At 36.2% G+C, this 22417-nt stretch overlaps 1 protein-coding gene across 1 annotated transcript in view; it reads right to left on the bottom strand.

Annotated features, from left to right (window-relative positions):
* KIF6 (kinesin family member 6) overlaps nucleotides 1–22417 on the bottom strand; it is a 172214-nt gene that overhangs the window by 50676 nt on the left and 99121 nt on the right. Inside the window, exons 14-15 of the mRNA XM_074818123.1 lie at nucleotides 8616–8718; nucleotides 888–943 (exon numbers count right to left, since the gene is read on the bottom strand). Coding sequence (XP_074674224.1) covers nucleotides 888–943; nucleotides 8616–8718 — 159 coding nt within the window. The remainder of the gene's footprint in view (nucleotides 1–887; nucleotides 944–8615; nucleotides 8719–22417) is intronic.

Genomic DNA, 22417 nt, shown 5'->3' with positions numbered 1-22417 from the left:
CCAAAGAGGAGATAGAAACTGAGAGCAAGGTCTGCACCACTGGACCTGGATGCCATACTACCTTTAAATCTAGTCCCTCACAGCCTGTGTCTGGAAGCTTGAAGAGACTTTGTTCACCTGAATGTGTGCATACAGGAGGATGTGGACCCAATCTCCAAGGACTTCAGGGATAGAAGACAAAACTGTTTCACATCTGACAGTGAGCCTGGATAGCCAGTTTTTAGGAAAGAAGCTACAGGCTTGAAATCAACAGAACTCAGAAATCAACTAGGAACATACCAAAGGCTGTTAGGAGGATCAGATAAGACCTAGCTTGGGGTTGATTGTATCTATATGTGATTTTTGGCCTTGAACAATCTGAAACTGGAAGCCAAGCATGTTCTATTGGGGTCCTAAAGCAAAAAATGATGAAACCCCCCATCAAGCTGAGACACTCCTCAGAATTGCTCTAATTAATCTGTACAAAGGAAGTGCAGCGGGGTAATTGAACAGTGAAATCTTTTATCAGAAGCTATGTAAATTTAATAAATACAATCCTTAATCCATATACATGGATTAAGTTATAGAAAACAATTCAAAATTATATTTTTGGATCCTTTTATCCTAAATTAAAATTCAGAAAACTCAATGTTAATATCTTAACTTCTCCTTTTGATAAGTTTCGGACATCCTGTCAAGTAAAGAAGGGAGCTGTTTTTCACATTATGGTATTTGAAATAATCAAAACTGGTACATAAAGTTATTACTGCTGTCATCAGCTAACACCTTATTGGAAATCTTAGTAATGCATTGACTCTTTTCTTTTAGAAACTAGAATCTCTTCCCATATCTTTTAAATGCTGTGATTTCATCAGCTAAAAGGTAAAATGGAGCTAAAATGTACTCACTTATTTTATTTCTCACTTCATTTAATTTTTCTCCAAGGCATTTAGCTTCGGCAAACCTGTCAACACAAGCATAACAATACAAAATTATTCTAAAGAACAACTAGTTAAACTAGTTGTTCACAATAAAATACAGAGTTACTCAGGACTGCTTTTTGATTTGTAAGTAGAACTAGTTGGACCAATTTTCCATAAGAAAATATTGTCTGGCCTAAAAGAAACCATTTCTGAAAGAAACCATGCAACAAATAGGTTTACTAGACAGACAAAACAAATTTATTTCACTTTTTAAGTTTTAAAATTATGTTATTTTAATTCTAATGATTGGATTCTCTTAAATATTCATATTACACTACAATATTAATTTTAATATGCTACATTACTTGTAATGTTTTAACATACAAACAGCTATATAAAAGTAAAAGAAAAAAAGCAAGCAACATCAAAACAAAATGTTTGAAAGTCTTAGAACTTCTGCTCACCAGGAATTTTCCAATTTCAGCCTGTAATTTGCATATTGCACATGATCACTGTTTGTGCTGTATGGAAATGTACATCCGAGTCACCAAGAAACCTCTCAAACAGAAATATAAGAAAGTTGTGACAAAACTAAATTATTCTATTCTTCTACAGATAGTCCTTATGTGAATGCAGACTTTCAGATGGTATTTGGCTACTTCTCAAATACCAACACAAGCCAAAGCTAGCCACATGAAGATATGCAAATAGCAAGCAAGAAGCAAGTTGAGAAGTATGCAAACAAATCAATGAATCAGGCTTTGGACACTATCTTTTTGTAGTATGCAAATAGCTTTACCTCAAATCAAAACTGGAAATGAGGTTTTTTAAAATGTGAAATTCCCACCAGGTATGTTTCTAAATTAATTTACTGACCACTTCCTCATTATATTCAAATAATCAAATCTTCACATGGTATGTAAAATATTCATGGTATGTAAAATATTCTAATGATCAGAAGTTCCTTTTTTAGGTTGTAACTGCTCAGTGTATGTCTTGCTCCTTAGAAAATGTGTCATATCTAAGTATATCCTTAAAACCCAGCTGCCTATAGAGATTTACAAATTCACTTATATTCTCTACATTCCCTACAGTCTGCTAGAACTTGATGCCTTCTCCTTTTGTGCTTTTTTCTGTCAGTGTTCTGATCTTTTACAGCAGTTGCTGTCATAATTATTCTCTTACACTTATTTAACTCAGTCCTATATAAAGCTGTTTAGGACAAATTGCATACCTATCAGGTTTTCAAATGCCAAGTATATTCTGCTGTAAAAATAATGACAGTCAATTCAATGTACAATAGCAAGTCTGAAGAATCTCTGAGAGAACTGAGGCTTGTTCAAGGAAATATCTACTGTAATATTCTAAATAGTAATAGTTTAAAATGTAAAAGGATGATTTACTGCATTGTGACATTTGTTGTAGAACATTAGGCTTGACATGAAATTCTGAATTGTTACTTGGATGTGTACAAGTTGAACCTTGCTGAAGGTGGAGGCAGAACTGTAGTACTTAATTGTTAAGCAAGCTGTCAGCTGATCTGGAAGAGTATTGGTCTAGGCAAAGAAACTGAGGAAATCCACAAATTGTATTTCTGTCTAACTCAGATAATGGTAAAACAGAGTCACGAAATACTACTTTCCCCTGAGGAGGTGAGGTTTGGAAAATTGCCCCTTCTCAGTTAGTCCATTTCCTTGTAAAACTGGAACAAGTTAGAATTTCAGGTTCCTGTATTCGTATCTGCTCACAAACATTTGCTTTCAAGGCTGAATTAACATGGCTGAATGGCTGAAATTGGAGGGTTCCTCAGTGCTTACTGTTTCTTACATAAAGAAGGCAGAAGACTTTGAAGCATCTGTGAGACTTTTGTATAAGCTTTTTCCACTAGTGTTGACTTAGAGCACCCAAGCAGGCCCTGAAGATTGTGTAAAGGTTGAAGGGAAATACCCCAAAGTTCTTTTCTCTTTCTTTCCCTCAGCTCCCATGAGCCAAATACTGTTTGTCAAGTAGTTAGTAACTCCTGAGGCAAATCTCCTGTTGACTACTGACCCTGATTCATGTTCACAAAGAGATTTAGCTGAGCAAGTTGAAGCCAGATATCTATCCAGCCCTTAGGTTACTGTCAGTAGTTGAATGGGCCATGCATCTGTTTCACAAACACCACAGTTTATAAACTAGCACAGTAACATAAACTGAAATTTAGCATTAATTTATGACGGTCCAACAAATTCCATCTGTGACTATGAATCATAGTCAAACAAAATAAACCAGATTAAGACCTAAGATTTGACTTTAATATTGAAAGGGAAAAGGCTACTTCTGATACTCCTCTAATAAAAAAAGTGATATTATCTAGTATAAAGGTGATATTGCTACGAATAGTGATGAATGAACAATTATATTATTAGCTGAAAAGAGTTCATGTATATCCTACATAGAGACCACTCCATAGAAAGGCTGAAGTTGCCAAATCATGGTTTCTATTACTTACAAGATAAATATTCCATGATGAAACCCCAAGTGAATTTAGCCACTAATTTTAGTGCAACAAGTGTTTTTGCAAAGATTTCACTCTTTGAATGCAAATGCCAGTAATTAAAAAATAAACATTTTGAAAAACAAATGTCTAACTCATTATGTAAACCAAGACAAACTCAGAGGTTGTTTAATAAGAGGATGGAGACATTCAGTGAATTAAATGAAAATTCACTCATTTTTAATTATCATGAATTACAACGGGTGACCTAAGTGAAACTCATCCTTTCCATGAAACTCATCCATAGGTACTGAAAAAACAAGTTAGCTGCTAACCAGCTGAAACACAGAAAGCAAGGAAAGAAGAAAGTGGAAAAAATTAATGGAGAATAACAAAATGGAAACTAGATTTACATCACATCTGTAAGCTCAGTAGAATTTTACTAATGGAAATATTGACTAGGATGGGATTTAAAAACTTTGTGCAGTATGCAATATTACATTGGAGTGGCTCAGCTGGGAAGATTTCTTGGTAGTATATTTCACCAGAAAATGAAATGCATTTTTCTCCTCCTCAGAGAAACAATGCTAAGAGGACATGGTTGCATTGAGAAACAGGATATTATTAAGTTCTCTGGAAGTCAAGTATAGGAAGTCCAAATTGCAAAAACCTGATTCTGTCTGGGCATAAACCCAGTTTTTTTAAACAGGACAGCAGTTATTAATGAACAGAAGAAACAGGAAAAATAATTGCTTTGCATTAACTGCAAACTAAGCTGCAGAAGATCACCTTTTCTATCTTACAAAGCCACTTCCCATAGGCAACTGTCCTAATAGAATAGCTTGAATCTATTGTCTTTCACTTGAACAGTAAGTCAGTAAATGAGCTTCAGAGAGAAATTATCCTTAACTATATAAGCTTCTCCACTTTTTAAATCCAGAGATTATACTGAGTTATAGTACCATCTTTGCTACTGACCCTGCAAAGAGCTCTGAAGTAGTAGGTGAAAAGTTTGATGTCAAAACCAGTATTTCTTTTATATTTTTTTTTAAATCAAGACAAATGCTTTTCAGTATTTGATTTAATCAATCAATTACATTTGATTGTTCATACACAGGTAGTTACAGAAAAAAATATATGTATTGATGACATCAAGATTGGAGGCAGCCTGGGCTGAAGTGATCATGCACTGGTGGCGTTCACAGTCCTGAGGGATATGGGTCAGGTAAAGAGTAAAGTCAGGACCCTGAATTTTAGGAAAGCAAACTTCCAGCTGTTCAAGGAGTTAGTCAGTAGGACTCCCTCGGAAACTGCCCTCCAGCACAAGTGAGCAAAACAGAGCTGGCAGATCTTTTAAGGATGCATTCCACAGACCGCAAGAGCTCTTGATCCTCAGGTGTAAGAAATCAGGAAAGGAAGGCAAGAGACTGGCATGGATTGTCAAACTAAAGGGCAAGAAGGCACAGGCAGTGGAAGCAGGGACAGGTGTCCTGGGAAGAGTATAGGGATGCTGCCCGGTTCTGTAGGAATGGGGTCAGGAGGGCCAAGGCACAGCTGGAGCTGAATGTGGCAAGGGATGGAAAGAATAATAAGGGCTTTTACTGGTATGGCATCTAGAAAAGGAAGGTCAAAGAAAGCGTACACCCCGTGATGAGCAAGACTGGAAAACTGGTAACAACGGTTGAGGAGAAGGCTGAGGTGTTCAACAACTGTTTTGCCTCAGTCTTCACTGGCAGTCTCTCTTCCCACATCTCTCAAGTGGATGGACTGCAAGACAGGGACTGGAAGAGAAAAATCCCTCCCACCATAAGAGAAGATCAGGTTTGTGACCACCTGAGGAACCTGAACATACATATGTCTATGGGACTTGATGAAATGAGGGAATTGGCTGACGTATCTGCCAAGTCACTCTCCATGATATCTGAAAAGTCATGGCAGTCAGATGAAGTCCCTGGCACCTGGAAAAAGGGAAACATCACACCCATTTTTAAAAAGGGTAGAAAGGAGGACCCTGGGAAGTACTGACCTGTCAGCCTCACCTCTGTGCCTGAGAAGATCATGGAACAGATCCTCCCAGAAGCTAAGGCACATGGAGGACAGAAAAGTGATTCGAGACAGCCAGCATGGCTTCACCAAGGCACAAAATCATGCCTGACCAACCTAGTGGCCTTCTGTGATGGAGTGACAAGGGAAGAGCTACAGATGTCATCTATCTGGACTTCTGTAAGGCCTTTGACATGGTCCCCCACAGCATCCTTCTTTCTAAATTAGAGAGATATGGATTTAATGGGTGGACTGTTCGGTGGATGAGGAATTGGTTGGATGGTCACCTTCAGAGGGTAGGTGTCAATGGCTCAATGTCCAGATGGAGATCGGTCCCAGTATGGACCACTACTGTTTAGTATCTTCATCAATGACATCGACAGTGGGAGCCAGTGCACCCTCAGCAAGTTTTCAGACTACACCAAGCTGTGTGGTGCGGTTGACATGCTGGAGGGAAGGGATGACATCCAGAGAGACCTGTACAAGCTTGAGAAGAGGACCCATGTGAACCTCATGAGGTTCAACAAGGCCAAGTGCAAGGTCCTGCACATGGGTCAGGGCAACCTCTGGTATCAGTACATGCTGGGGGATGAAGGGATTGAGAGCAGGCCTGCTGAGAAGGACTTGGCAGTACTGGTGAATGAAAAGCTGGATATGAGCTGGCAACATGCACGCACAGCCCAGGAGGCCAACCATATCCTGGGCTGCATCAAAAGAAATGTGGCCACGGGAGGTGATTCTGCCCCTCTACTCTGCTCTCGTGAGGCCCCACTTGGCCTGTGGCCAGTTCTGTGTCCAGCTCTGGAGTCCTCAGGACAGGAATGACATGGACCTGTTAGAGTGGGTCCAGAGGAGGGCCACAAAAATGCTCAGAGAGATGAAGCATCTCTGCTATAAGGAAAGGCTGAGAGAGTTGGGGTTGCTCAGCCTAGAGAAGAGAAAGCTCAGAGAGACCTTATTGTGGCCTTTCAGTACTTAAAGGTGCTTATAAGAAAGATGGGCACAAACTTTTTAGCAGGTCCTGTTGCAATAGGACAGGAGGTAATGATTTTAAATTAAAAGAGGGTAGATTTAGACTAGATATAAGGAAGAAATTTTTTACTGTGAGGGTGCTGAAACACTGGAACAGGTTGCCCAGCGAAATTGTGGATGCCCCCTTCCTGGAAACATTCAAGATCAGGTTGGACGGGGCTCTGAGCAACCTGATCTGGTTGAAGATGTCCCTGCTCATTGCAGGGGGTTGGACTAGATGACCTTTAAAGGTCCCTTCCAACCATTCTATGATTCTATGATAATTAGCAAGCCAAGAAAATCTGCCCAAAATACCCAAAGGAAAAAATAAGGCAGCTAAAAATAAGTAATTTGTGAACTGAATACTGTTTGCGGTATGACAGAAGTGGTTATGCAACTATAAACAAAATTATTAACATGAGAGGCCTACATATAAAGGGAAGTTATGGTAACCTTTAAACATGTGGTGTCCACACACTTCTTCCTGTGCAATTTGAACACTGGCTGGGTAACAGAGCTTTTGTGTAACTGGTAGTTCAGAGGCTGTATTCCAAATTACAGACTGGACTTGATATAAATCCATTCTAATGAACTCAGTAAACTTAGAGCTATAGGCATCTTTGCTAAAAATGACTGAAAATAGAAGGGGAAAAGTCTCTTGCTCCAGGGTGTCAACATACATGTTCACACTGATTTCAGCAATCAGCTGATGCATATTAGAGAGGGGTTACCTAAGGCATTAGTCTGAATCTTTCTGTCCTTTAGGGAAAGCAAATCTGGCATCAGACTTTGTGGGTTCTGCCCATCTCTATTATATGTTCTGAAACCAGAAGGAAATACCAGTTTGTTTTATAGTAATAACAAACAGAGAAAATATGGAAGAATTATGGAGGAAATGCAGGGCATGGCTCAGAACTGTATTGCTCCCATTATCATGCTGTGGCCATGAAGTGTTCCCTTCAATAGACAGCAATGCCAGAAATTATTGCAGTGTAATCATTTATGCAGTGATGATGCAGTGATGTGGCGTCATCTGATATACTGATCAGAAGAAAGGCATTACTAAACATCCAGTTTACATGGATAAATTCTTACATACATCTAATACTTTGGCAATTCATGTCCCTGTGGCTAAGTTATAGACCCAGGTAGAAAGTTAACCAGTTCAGAAAAGTGTTAAATAGCAAGATCTTGAATAATTCACAGAGATGTGGAGACAATTTCTTGCCTCGGTTTTACTGACGTAGATGAGTAGAAGACTCAGCAATCTTTCATGCTTATTAAGAGGGAAAATTGTGTTATTGAGAAAGCAGAAGAAAGCAGGAGAAACCTGCACAAGGAGAAAACCCCAGGACAAAAAAAAAAAAGAAAGGAAAAAAGAAAAAAAAACCTGTTAGGGGAAATGTTAGTTTCATGGGTAGAGAGATCTGCTTTTGGCATCTCCAATCTCAAAACCCTGTATTTCTCTTGCAGTATGAGGGGGGTTAACATTTGAAAAACTGACACTGAAACAGTACTGTTATCCAATCAACGTGGACAAGTGTTGGTGGTTTAATTTCTGAGATGTTTAAAATCTGCTTTATGAAAATTCACGTTTTCAATGTTTTGTCATTCTCACCGTCTTCACTGGAAGATTTTGAAGTGTTTTGCCAGCATTAATAATAAATGTGGAAGAGGAAAGTATTATTTCTGTTTTTGAGTGCAAAACTGGCAGAGAGAAGCTAAAATCACTTGGCAAAAAATTAGGAACAACAGACAAAAGCATATGTTAAACATCTCCTAGCTTAGTCTCCATCTCGGTGCCGAAGCCAGTAAAGCATTTTTGACAATGGAAATTGCAGTAATTGATTCAGTCACATGGATCTTACTTCCTCTAGATAATTCATGATCATGAATGCCATTACCACATTGCTTCATCATGGCTATAAAGATAAGATGAATAAAACCAGAGGAAATATGCACTAACATTCATCATGCCACTTTCATATTCTATCCCAACTTCTAATCTGTCACCACTCAGTGCCTTCTGAATATGAAATATCCCCAGTAAAAAAAGGTGAAGTTTTTGTACCAAGTTCTCAATAGAAGCCTGGGATGCCTGGTGTAAAATTACACATTCCTACCCAGACTCATAATGAACTCTCAGATGTCTGCCTCTAGCTGTATCTTGCTAGGATACTCACCTCTGTTTTAGAAGCTGGTTGTTGTCGTCAATTGTTATACTGTCTGCATGGTCCCTCTTGAAAACTTCAAAAGCTTCTTGACATCCAAGTGACATCTTTCCTCCTGCCCCAAGAAAAAAAAAGGGAACAACTTCAGAGACATCAAAAGACAGACATTTTGCATTTAAACAACTCCTATTTAGACAAATATAGCAAGTCAGCCTAGGGGTTTTAAAGAACCCAGAAGACTAAGTTCAGTGTTCCACCAATGGAAAAGCATTTTTGACAAAAGATTTCTCTTCTCTGACAAATTAATTTAGTTTCACTTCACTTCTCTAAAGTCTGAATGTTTGAGCTGTATAATTTCTCAAGGCAACTTAAAATGTGCATAAGTAAAACCAAACTTTGAAAATTTAAAATACGTGAAAAGTTCTTAAGTGTGAGCCTGAGGTATTTTCACAACAACAAACTGCAATTTGCTTTTGTATTTCTTTCATCCCTGTTTCATATTGGCCCTTAAGCATACCTTGAATATTTTCAGTATTCCTGGAAGAAAAAAATTCAGGCTTCTTTTAATTGTGTATTAATGAATATTTTTCATCCCTTTTTAAGTGAAGCAGATATTCTACCTACAAAAATGGTTGGTTCCTGCCTTTTATGTTTTCAATCTGGTGGTTGTTTCCTTTTGTGCACTAGAAGGTCAAGATCTATTTGGCCTTCAAATCTTTTAAAAATCACTATGAAAAGTATTACAGTCTGTATTATTTATCAGTTCTCATTGCTAGATGATCTACAGATCCAAATAAGAAATCATGCAACTGTATTATCATTAACAAAAAAATTCAAAGGCTTAAGAATAATGAAAGATTATACCAGCAGCTGTGTTATCACAAGTACATATATGTCAATAAATAAGAAAGGAGAAAGGATGAGACTTACACTCAAATAAATTACAGTAATGAAGATAGTTCAGGAGCAGAAAGAGGGAGGAATCTCAAACTGTGTGAAAATGCAAAATAGCTCCACCTCTAATTCAACCTGATGGTTGCAACATAAACTTCAAAATTATACTCTTTAAATTGGAATTTGATTCTCCTTAGGTATTTTTCCCTCTAGAGTCTTTCTTCTGTCCTACTCACAAGCCTTTCTTCCTGCTTCAGATCTATTGAGATCCCCAAATCCATTGTGCACAAGAGCTATGAAGCTTCCTGGGAGTTCTGCTGCACAAGAGTTTTCTATGTTTTGTGGCAATGGACCAGCATTACCAATAACATATGTGTGCATGGATGCCAGCTATTTTCCAAGCTACCTGCTTTGCAATTTTGGTGTGAGTGGGGATGAAATATTAACAAAACATACCTAAACAGGTTGGGATATGCAACTGGGATGCTACACCTTAGTGGGCTCTAGCTCCATAAGCTGCATTTTATAGTCATTCCAAATATGTTCTGCTGCCCTCATCATAATACCAGGATTACTCCCCACTGATTTCAGTGACATTTCTGTGGTGTAGAGATACTGTTTACAGTGAAGGCTAGTAACAAAAACTAGCACTCAGGGTTCAATAATCAGTAAAAGTTTAAAAAACTTTATTCAAAATACAGTAGAAAAATTTGCCCTCTGCTTCAGTCAAAAGAATCAGCACATCTGTTACTAATTTAAAAATTTTGAGTTGAAAATAGAACCACCAGGAATGTTTGAATGGCAAAGCATAGAGAAATGCTCCACCCTTTTTGAATAAGAAAATCAAAGAAAGATACAGTGCAGTCTTTACTGCTGTGTGATCCAAAGGAGCAAGAGGATTTAGGAAAACATACTTTTCTGTGATGATGACCTGAGAATATAACGTTCATGTTTCACGTTTGCCTTGAAGAAAAACAGGCAGTTTTGCAAGCAAAATTTTATAGCACATTCATCCCATCACTAGCACTAATTTTAATATGCAGCCTGAATTGACCCTCTAGAATTGCTTTTGTTGCAGAAAAAGTTTGTATTAAGTGCAGAAAGACTGGATGAAATTCATGGCTGAACCTAAAATAAACAATGAAACGCCCTTACTCATACGTAACACTGCAATGTAAAGTATTTAACCCTTCTGGCAATGTGCTGCCTTTGAGAGTAAAAACAGTAGAACTAAGTTTGGAAAGCAAAACTATTACAGTGACTATTGCTTCAGTCTGTCAGAAATGCATCAACCAAAATTAAAGGTAATCCGATAATCATTTTCCAGCGTTACATTAAGAGACAGCAGATTTGTACAGCCAAAGAAAGCACACAAAAATAGATCCCCATAACTCTTGGGAAGGGGAAATTTTCTGGTTTATACAGTCCATTTTAAGAAAATACAGAAATATATGAAGTAGTAAACAATCACATCCTGAAAATGGTATCTACGGAGAAGAGTTTAAACAGGACCATTAAGATTGTACTTCAGCATAATATGAGCATGAAACAGCTACAGAAAAATGTTGCAGACTGTGGGTAACGACAGAGATGTTTAGGATGATAATAAGGGAATACAGCAATGTTAATACTAGTAAAAGGCTGCAAGAAACATTAGAAGCTTGATGGAGTGGTTGTGTTTTAATGAAGATTATTCCTTCTCCATGGTTGATGTATCTTCAGTCACACTGTTTAAACTTCCTTAAATAATCTATAATTTCATGAAGTAGCTTCACCTTCTTTCAAATGGCCTTCGAGTACAACGGTGCACTAACATTATTGGCATGCTGTTTCTCCTGGGCCTAAGTCAAACAAATAAGCTATATGTTCTTTTAAAACAATATATGCATGATATGAATAAAAACAGAGTTGAGAGAAGAAACCATTGATGGTAACACATTTTTGGCAAGGTAGTTGAACAGTTCAGCTAAAACTGTTAGACTTGTAGAAAACAATTTATTTTACTCTTATAGGCCAAACAATTTCTCCTTTCCTTCTTTAATACCATGGCATAGTGTTACAAAATAAATACTTGAAAATGCTTATCTAAGGATGAATCATCATATCCTACAGGATGAGAATCAGGAAACACATGTCATCAAGTCATTACAATGTGAACTGGAATAATCATTACTATAAAAATAATTCAGATCATTGGAAAAAGCATAACATTTTCTTGCAATCACATTCATGAAACCCCAGTTGACAGAGTTGCATTAAAAAGTGATAAATTTTGCATCAACTTAATTGTAATTACACCTTTCGTGTTAGGTTGTGTAAATTGGCTTTAATATTAAAACACTCACAAATATGCCCAAATCACAATGTGACATTTACAACAAACCCATCATTATTTACAACAAATTCAAACACCTTAAATTTTGAGAAAATTCACGTTTGATCCACATCCTGAATTTGAATGTTTAAGAATGTTTTCACTGAAGGCTCAATTTCAGCCTGTACTCCTCTTCAGTGCACTCCACCAACTTTCACATTAGACAAAAAGTTTTGGTTCAGTAGGCTTCTCTTGTAAAATGTGCAAGTTACAGCTGTCCCACTGAACCTGGGTAAGTCAGAAAGCAGAATGACAACAATGGCTCACAAGCTCTGAACTAGATGAAGTGACCAAGAAATAGAAAACTTGCTGTAGTATTGATAATGGGCTAAACTCTTGAAATCAGTAATAATTTAATATATACTGAACAAAAATGCAATAAGGCTTTTGGAAGTGGCTGATTACTTTTTGAGGTGACATGAAAACATCAAAGTGATTTCAAGACTCAGTTGTACGCCTAGAGCAGGTAGAAGCCTGCATATCAGCAAAGGCCCTGGCAGACATTATGCACCCTATTCTATCACTAACTAATTCAGAGATCATTTATTCTATGCTGTTACATATACAAATGCTATTTACAGCCATCATAAACAACTGTTTAGCGCCTCACAAACTTTAATTAGGAAAATAAGTTAAAGAAACATGTAGGGTATAGTGTGGCTGGATGCTCAACTGCCAGCAGAGAAATTATAGGGCTGAATGCTATTTTTAAGTTAAGTAGTACCCACTGGGATTACTCAAGAGCATGCAAGTGTATAAACTTAGACCTTATTTTGTTGCCACAAGTGATCAAACATGGTTGTACATATTGAAATGACCGTACTGATTTTTAAATGTATCCAACACCCACAAATCCCATTGCAGCTGGCTTTAGTGATCCCAGTTTATAAATACCGGACAAATTTTAAGGACTTCATTTTAGTGATTTTTCATAAAGATTTCAAGAGTGCTCAAGCAGGAAATGGCACTTCCAGAGTGTTGAATCTGGCCACCTTCTTTTTTTTGTTTGTTTGTTTGTTGAAAGAGGGTTTATTGCTCAGAGGGGGAAGACCTTCACAAAGTTTAATGCATGAAACCCACAGAAAACATTTACATTGTTCTTCAGTCAAGTCTGAAAAAATTTGTCAAACAATAGCATGAAATTGATATCTTTTATGTTAGAAACCAGAATCACAGTGTCTCCTCACAACCCCACCTTGTAACCAGATTTTGGTCCTGGTATGAGTGCTCCAAGGGTGTTCCAGCAGCCCTCATGCCAGAAGCCTCCAGTTTAACTTGCAAAAAGAATTGGAAACAACTCTCCAGGAGAGAAGAATTAAGGTTGCAAGTTGAGCTGTTCTGAGGGAGGAACATTAAGACTGTTAACAAAAGCAAACTCTTGGGATAGCTGTTCAGACCATGTATTCTGATGAGAAAGGCATCTGTCCACGTACTTGCCCACATATCTGTTTTGCAGAAACTACATTTTCACAGTAGAAGACTTTGTCTTTCCATTCCTACTAAGTGCTCTATCGGACAAGAATTATCAACTCTTCCACTGAAACCAATAGGAGCAAAAAGTCCCCTTGGTTCAAGGAAAGCTCTCATTCAAGTGATGGTTGTCTGAAGAGTTTCAGGATGGCAGCTACCTTCAATTGTGAGTCTTCATGCTTACAAAGACTATCAACCTGTTCCTGCTATTATGTATTTCCACTTCTTATCAAATACAAATAAAGGAACTATGGACACTTCTGAATGAAACTAAAGACAAATTATTTGGTAAGTCTTTGTAATACAACTAACGTATTAGAATTGTTTGCATTTAAGCATAATTCATTACATCTTTACCAGGATCCCTCAAGATATCATAGCCATCTGTTCAGAATGGAAAAAAATAGATGTAATGGAGTTTGGGAATAATGAATCAACAAAGAATCAATACTTTAAAATAGGAAAACAAATCCAAACCCAATATACAACAAATACTTCCCCACTGTAAAGTTCAAAGTTCAGCTAAATTCTTCATGAAAAGCATGTGTATTACATATGGCTACCTTCATTAGACTGCAATTCAAAAATGGGAAAGACATAAAACAAGGTTGCTCATGGTACCCCTGCAGTGTTGAACTGCAAAACATAGTCTTTGGGAAAGTTAAAAGCCTCAAAGGAAAACCAGAATATTCAGTCTCAATGAACTAAATAAAACATTGGCATAATTTAATTTCTCTGGCTCTGGAGTTTCTTTGTTTATTTCCAGAGGAGGAAGAGGGTAAAATGAACAGTTTCTTGAGATTATATTTATTGTGGTACTGAACATTGATCTAGGCAGGTTGAAATGCACTCCACAAGTGAACATTTCTACTGCTCAAACCCTTGAGTTAATTGGTGCTTTGGTCATTTACCTAGGCATCATTTTATCCACATAAAATTAATTGACTGACAAGATAAACTTATATGTTGAAAAAAATTATAAACAGAATTTACCATTAAATTAAACACTGCAAATGCCTAACAGCAAAGAACAAACTTATACAGGAATATGTCAGACACAAATCAAAGACAAGTACCATTTCTACTGCAATGAATATTGTTAAAGGATATGTGATCACTAAAAATGAGATTGTTTTAAGATTATGAAAATAAAAGAACAAACATGAAATGTTACATACAATGCCAACTTTGTAAAAGTAAATTTTTATAAAGTTCAACTGGAATGCTTCCAAAAAAACCCCAACCACCAAGCACTTACAAGAATCCCATTAGGAGTAGGTTTTTACATTAATTAATATTCCTCTGCAGGAGTAGTAAGGCAAAGATTGAACTGTATTTCAAAAACAAAGGTTAAATGAAGTATAAACTTGATTTAAAACAAGATGAAATTGACTATTTTAAGATTGTCCAAGACCGCCAAACAACAACAAAACAACTCCAAATGGGATATGATAGCTGAATTTAATCATGTTGACTTTCTTCAGTTTCATTATTTTAAGAAATCTCAGGTAACAGTACAGGTAACAAAAATATTTTTCATATTAACACAGCTGTATGTTTTTAATAGCTATACTTTTGCAACAAAAGCCACTTGACCCTTAATGCCTAATGATAGTCAGAAATGCAATTTTAGGCTCCATACTGACATGTGGCAAGCCTCATACTAGATTGAACCTTAGAGCGATCTCAGTGCAAAAAGATTGAAACTATTGAAATCTCTTTCTCTAATTTTCCTCTTCTGGAAAATTAGTATATAGTTTGTCTACCTGTCAAATGTTGCAAAGCACAATGCTAGTGGGAATTAAAGGATAAAAGAAAACTGTTAATAGCAACTTAATATACAATCATCACCTTCACCTGATAGAGCACATATTTTAGACTCAGTTAACAGGACCATTTTGGCCTGATTCTGTTTCTTTTAGTTATGGATTCTAATAATTTCTCAGATTACATAGCATGGCTTCAAGATGCTGTAGAATATCTGCACAAGCATTAATGATTACAGTGTGACTACTTTTATGTTACCTAGTTATACTTTTATATTTTCTTTAAAGAGAACGGGCAGCAGTTATCAAATTCAAAGTGGGAGAAGAGGAGTGAAGGCACAGTTAGAGGCTACTTAGCATAAACAAATGTTTGCAGATATCAGCAGTGAGGAGTGAAGTAGTGTATCTATTGATACAACCAAGTTTTTCTCATATTCTGATATCAATATTATTGCAGAAATATTTTACTTTTCATGTATGACAGATTGTATGTCTCAAGAAAGAAAAAAAAAATTCAGCTACTATTTGCAACCATTTACTTCCTTAAAGCTGCCTGTGAGATCATATTTGATTGTATAATACATACACACATTGAAAGTCCTTAATTAGTAGGTACAAAGAGCCTGAAATGAAGCATGGTAAGCTTGGCAGAAGCTGAGGGGGTGGATACAAAGGAAAATATGAAGTCAAACCCACAAGAACTTTAGGAGACACACCCAACAGTGATGCCACTTCTAAATAAATAAGATTCACTTCTGCTTATGCCAGAATCACACATTTCAGATAACTTCTCATAAAACAGGCCATATATCTTATACTGCATTGTGCAGTTTACAGTAAACACTGGATATAGACTGTGCATTTCCCTCTCTTTGTAGGAATCTAAATCTGTTCCCTTCAACAGTTGATGCAGTTGTAAAAATTTTACTAAATATAAAAAAGGGCCAATACATTAGACACTCGAGTTACCTATCAACTTTAAATTAGACCACTGTGTTTAAGATTTCAGTTAAGACCAAGTAATAGCAAATGTATTTTGACATCCGTTATGCATTTGCCATTTGCACTAGCAACATTTGCTGCTTCTGTTTTAGACCTGAAAAAGGGCTTTGATGTTCAAAAGCTTGTCTGCCTTTTTCTACTAGACCAACATGTATAAAAAAAGATAAAATACTCTCAAATAAATTTGCCTCATTTATATGTCCTATGCTGTTTCGAGTGATAAATACGGTATTTAAATTCTCCTTTTCCATATATCTTTCTCAGTTTTAGAAAAATGACTTTGAATGGTGGGATGAGAATATTTTAAGAGCTCTACCAAATGGCAACCTACATCAATGGAGTCATGACAGCTTGGATCAAATGCAAGTGAAGTTTTTTGTTAGGGACATCTGTAGAGATCTGCATATATTTTTGGTGCCTGGAGAATCGTCTCCACCACCAATCTTGCCAGTAACACCATAAACCACAAAAGAGGCATATTTCATTTTCAGAGCAGTTTAGCAGAGGAAAACATGGCTTGTTATAAACATCAATCTGGTTTTGGAAACTTACTGTACTTTTAATTTCATATTATATTTTAGCTTTACTCTTTATTAAGATATTGAAGTTTTCTGAAGTAGAAGTCTGTATGCACTACATCTTAGGTAGAAAAGAAAAAAATGCCTGTAGTGATTACACCATCAGTTAGTACCAGCTTGGGGCTATCTTAATATTTCAGGCTATAAATTATAGGAGTACAGGAGCTGCTTCATGAGAAATTAGTCTTTTTTTTTTTTTTTAGGAACTCCAGCACCAAAAGAATGGGGTATGCTGAGGTAGAGAGCTGAGGGAAGAAACCATGAGATACACTCCATGGTAAGATATCTCTTCTTGCCAGTCAACAATCTAGATTAACTAATTTTAAATTTGCTATCTATTGAAAGATGAATGAGCTTTACCAATCACATTGCTTATTCCTTTTGGCAGCTGAAAATCAGCAATTAATAAGTGTGTGAAACTTCTTTGTAAAAGAATGAACTTTTATTCTTGCTCTGTTGAAGCTTTATTGAAGTTTGCCTCTGAGAATGAATGTGGTAGCCTGTTGTGTACTAATGTCCAGATTTTAAAAAGTAATTAGGCATGTTATTCCTCAGCAATGACCACAATAAATTTCAAGCGCTCAGCTACTGAAGAAGCATTTTCTCCATTCCCAAACAAGTCCTGTAACTGCTACATTAGACAGCATCCTCTCTTTCTCATGTCATTGCTGATGTTTTAAGTAACAGTGGTCAAAGCAGTCAATGTATATTAACGGTCCTCTAAATATACACAAAAAATTGAGCCTCCCGGAGTTTTAACTAATCTCAGAACTGAGGACTTCTAAGCATGTGATAAGCTCCAGAAGTTCAGGATAGTCAAAAATGGGAATCCTGAGCACATACAAGAGCAGAAATTTAGAGAACACTTATGTAACTTTGCTCAGGTGCCTGCATGCTCTTAAACACCTACCCTGACTGTAAGTTGAATTCTTTATAGAATTACGCACACTGTGCCTTTTGTGTTACACAAAGGGTACATTTTAGTAAGCCTAAGTAGTTGGTAGTGCATGTAGAAAGAGAGCAGTTATTACCAATACCTGTAATACATATTTCTTTTCAATTTTTATCTGTAATGGTTTTGAAATAGGAGCCAAAGTAGAAAAGGACGAGATAAAAATGGGACTTGGACTTACACATAAAAACAAATCGGCTCACTTCTTTCCTGAATTTTCACTTCAGCTTTTCAAAAGCTCAATGCAGAAAAGAATAAAAAAAAAAAAAAAAAAAAAGAATCAATCCTGATGGATTGAATTGTAAAGGAAACACTAAATCTTTGTGCACCATAAAACAAAGAAAAAAGATTCTGAATGCTGTATACATCCTTTTTTAAAAGCAGTTTTTCCAAACAAAAGTATAAGGGTACTTGCTTTCTGAATCAGTGTTAACATAGTCTAGAAGACTAAGGAGGTTTAAATAAAGCTGTAATTTGAATTTTTAATAAAAAATGTTGAGGAATTCATCAAAATGTTTTATTAAAAATGCAAGTTATAGCTATATTTAAGTTAGTTTTACCAAAATCCTGCTACTCACTAAAAATAGGATAAAGTAGAACAAATAACTCAGGATTCAAATCCATTTTTGCTGACAATAATGACAAATAGGATGCACATTACATTTTTAAGTACAAAATTACACAACATATTAATATTTGCTTTTCATATTCTAAGAATAGAACCTTCAGAAACAGATTTCTTCAGCAGAAAGACAAATTTTAACTTGAACATTCTTAATATACCACAGAAAGTTTACTTAAGTTCACATGGGTTTGAGTTATAGCCATTAGCAATTGTTGTTTGCAACAACAGAAATCCTGGCTCTATGGATATACTGATAAATTAATCAAAATGGAAAAGATTTTAAGTAGCATCAATCCTTGTGATAAAAAAAATATAAACAGCTTATCAAATTTTTAGGATACCAAAATGCATCTATATCAAGACCTTTTGCAATGCTGCTGAAAGTTGTTAAAAAGAAAATAATAGATCATTTCCACCTCCAGTAATTTAATTTTGTAGGGAGAAGCAAAGAATGAGGTATCCTCCCTTTGTTTTTATTAAAATTATTTTGCCTGCCAAGACTGAAGCCATTGGTTGTTTTCAGTGGCACTGGATATTCATGTTGATTTTGTGAGCTGTATATTAAACATATATGTACTGATCTTATGTTGATGTTTAACTGTTGAATTCTTATACTGGGTTACATAAAGTGCAACATGGAACAAATGGCTTAATGTCAAAGACAACAAGAAAGGCTTCTATAAGTACACAGGTGACAAAAGGAAGGCTAGGGAAAACATGAGTCCCCTGATGAATGGGGTGGGGGACCTAGTTGAACAGGACATGGAAAAGGCTGCAGCACTCAATGCCTTCTTTGCCTCAATCTTTACTAGCAAGACCAGCCTTCAGTTATCGCAAATCCCAGAGACCAGGGGGAAAGTCTGTATTAAGGAAGACATAAACCTTCATGGAAGAGGATCAGGTCAGGGAATACTTAAGCAAACGGGACATACGTAAGTCAATGGGCCTTGGTGGGATGCACCCATGAGTACTGAGGGAGCTGGATGATGTTATTGTGAGGTCATTCTTGATAGTCTTTGATCAATTAAGGTGATTGGGAGAAGTGTCCAAAGACTAAAGTAAGCATCATTCCTATCTTTAAGAAGGGCAAGGAGGAGCCATGGAACTACGGGCCAGTCACTGTCACCTTGATCTCTGGGAAGGTGATGGAGCAACTAATCCTGGTAACCATTTCCAGGCATGTGAAGGACAAGACAATCATAAGAAGTAGTCAGCATGTCTTCACCAAGGGGAGGTGGCACTCTGCCAATCATTATAATTAATCAAACAGGGTAAGATCAATGTAACAATCATGAAGAAACAGCAATCAAATCTTCAGCATCCTCTGAGACAATGGCAAGTTGAGCCCTAAAATTTTCATACACAGGCTAATTTCTAACTGCAAGACCATTTTTTTTTCCTACCTTACAATTCTTTTTACAGTTTTATAACATAACAAATTATAATTTCTCACTTCCATTGTCCTGCTTAGAAAGCTGCTTCTGAATTTCCCACCTGTGATGGCTACAAACCTAATTTATTGTCTCATAGTATTCCTTACCACTTCACATCAGTTTGATATTTTGTAATCAGTGCTATCATTCACCACATATAATTTCTCTCTGCTTGATATTTACTCCAAATAGTTTCAGAATTCATAATTACATTTCCCTGCAAATTTAATTTAAAAAGGTAAAGGTTTAACTTCCTGTTCTAAAACAACACTTCCATTTTCTTAAAAAGGTTCTTTTCAGCTATTGACTCAGTTTGATTTCTCTATTTAATCCAAGGTGCTTAGATATAATGATGACATTCTAAATGAGATCTTACCCATGACTTGTTAATTGAGCTAATAAGCAACAGTTTTTTCATTATAAGCTAAAGTCTTGACTATGCAGTTACTGGTATTTGATTTCATCTCATTTTGCCTACTGTAACCCACAAAATCATGTATTCCTTCCTGCAGAATAATCCTTTTGGAGGTCTGTACCATGAAAAAAAAAACCTAAAAAATAAATCAAAACCCCCCAAACCCCTTTATTATTTGTCAGAACTTTTTAATGCATAAAAATATCCTTGCTACATGGGGAACTCCAACCATGGACATGTATCACACCTTTGTTTTGTGCTTGCTGAAGAATTTTGCTTTTGTAATTTCACAGAAGTAAAGGTTCTGATAAAACTTTCTAGACATTCATCTCCACTCCTCTGCCACACTAGCTAGCGGAATTGTTCATGTGAGTACTCCCTAACTGATTTCAGTCAAAATTTATCAATTTATTTTAAGTATAAAGTCTTTGCTAATCTAGTAAAACCCAGATAGGTGGATAGGACAGAAGCAGAAAGGCTGGCAATTATGAAGTCAGAGACAGTAACCTCAGCTGGAAGAGGAGATGTACCTATAATAACCTCAAGGAAGGCTGATGAGAAGGAGCCATGTGTTAGATGTAAGTGGGACTGCAACAGTAGAGACATAAACTCCAGCTGTATGCTTCTTTTGCCATTCTTCCAATACAGCTCAGTCTCAAGAAATTTGAAGATAGATCTGTGGTTTTCTTTACATAATAGTTTACAGACAACTTTGAAAAGTTGCATTTTAATGAAAATGCAACCAGACTCTACTAATATATCAATTTATACAGAGAAACAATCATGTATACTGAATGGAAATACTGCTTTTATCACCCAAAATATAACTGACAACAAACTCAATGACAGCTTAGCCATTGCAAGGTGATATTTCTTTCTGGTTATAAATTAATAAGACATTAATTATTGTAACTGAATATCTACTTACATGCTTCTAAGTTCCTAAAGTGACATCAGAGTTCCTATCATCTGACTGTATTCACTGATATCCCACTTCAGTTGCTTTATGTGTGACATTATTTTCGCTCTGGCAGTTTCACAACAACAGAGATTAAAAATTGTTATTGTAAAGACACAGGACAACTGCAGAAGCTTAACTATGTGGATGTACTCTTTTCTTACTGTTGATATACAATAAATTGAATACTCAAAATGTGTAACTTCCTGTTTCAATGCAGTTCAAAAACTGAGTTAATTAAAAAGAAAAAAGAGACACCAAAATGTTTGCACATGTTTGAGTGAAGGAGGATGGAAGGAAATTGGGCTAAAGTGTTATCAGGATCAATGAAATTTAGTATTGCACCACCCAATCCTATGCATCAATGAAAATTTGTGATAAATTTGGGACTTCCTATGTACAAGGACAAGTGTGTAAACTCAAAATAATACAAGCAAAAACCTCATTGCTTATCTCAAGACTAACAGTAGTATGTGGTAACAATTTTGTTTTTGTGGTGTGTCTAGTTTAGATTGCTTGAAGGAAGTAAAAAATGCTTAAGAAATTTCATTAATATTACAGAAATATTTCTGGAATTCAAGAAAACATCCTTGTTTACTCGTCTTGGCAGAGACACACCTCACAGAAGATCAAGAAACATTTGGAAAAAAACCAGCCAGTAGGATTCTAACAACCCAACTGATTTAAAAGCAATACTTAAAACTCTGTTTTAAATTGAAGATGTGATTTAAAACAGGAACGTTAAGTTCCCCACTAGTACTATCATTTGATGAGCTTGGAAACTTAGTTTTAATTCAGCATTGGTGCAATTTCTGTCTGTCATTTTCCCAAACTTCACTGCTATGCATTTTGAAGTGGATCACTACAAAAAAAAAAAAAAAAAAAAAAAAAAAAAAGTGCATTACACGGAACAAACAAAAACCTCATCTGAAATACAGTCTTTAATTTCCAATATTATTGTGAAAATATCCACTCAAATATATAGATAACTTGTATCTCTAGGTTTTAAATTAATAAGACTGAATATGAGAGCTCCCCACTGCCAGTCATGTCATTTTCAAACAGCTAAAAATGGATTATTCTTTACTACATAGTATGTCTAGCCCTTTGCAGCCAGATCTCAAAGCCTCTTCCCTTCAATCCAAGGATTCACCTGGACCTTTTCCTCTTTGCACATCCAGTTTTTGAGGCATGGTATATCCACTCTAGCATGACGAATGAGGAACACATTTTATGTCTAACTACAGTACTGCTCCCAAAACCAAGAAGGAACATAAAAGGGAACAAAAGAGGGACATATTCATTAAAAATTTATTCTTCACCTGACAACCTCAGGCCACATACCTC

The sequence above is a fragment of the Strix aluco genome, chromosome 3, assembly GCF_031877795.1.
Source record: "Strix aluco isolate bStrAlu1 chromosome 3, bStrAlu1.hap1, whole genome shotgun sequence".
Lineage (NCBI taxonomy): Eukaryota > Metazoa > Chordata > Aves > Strigiformes > Strigidae > Strix > Strix aluco.
The sequence above is the reverse complement of the archived record's forward strand: the minus strand, read 5'-3'. Positions and strand labels throughout refer to the sequence as shown.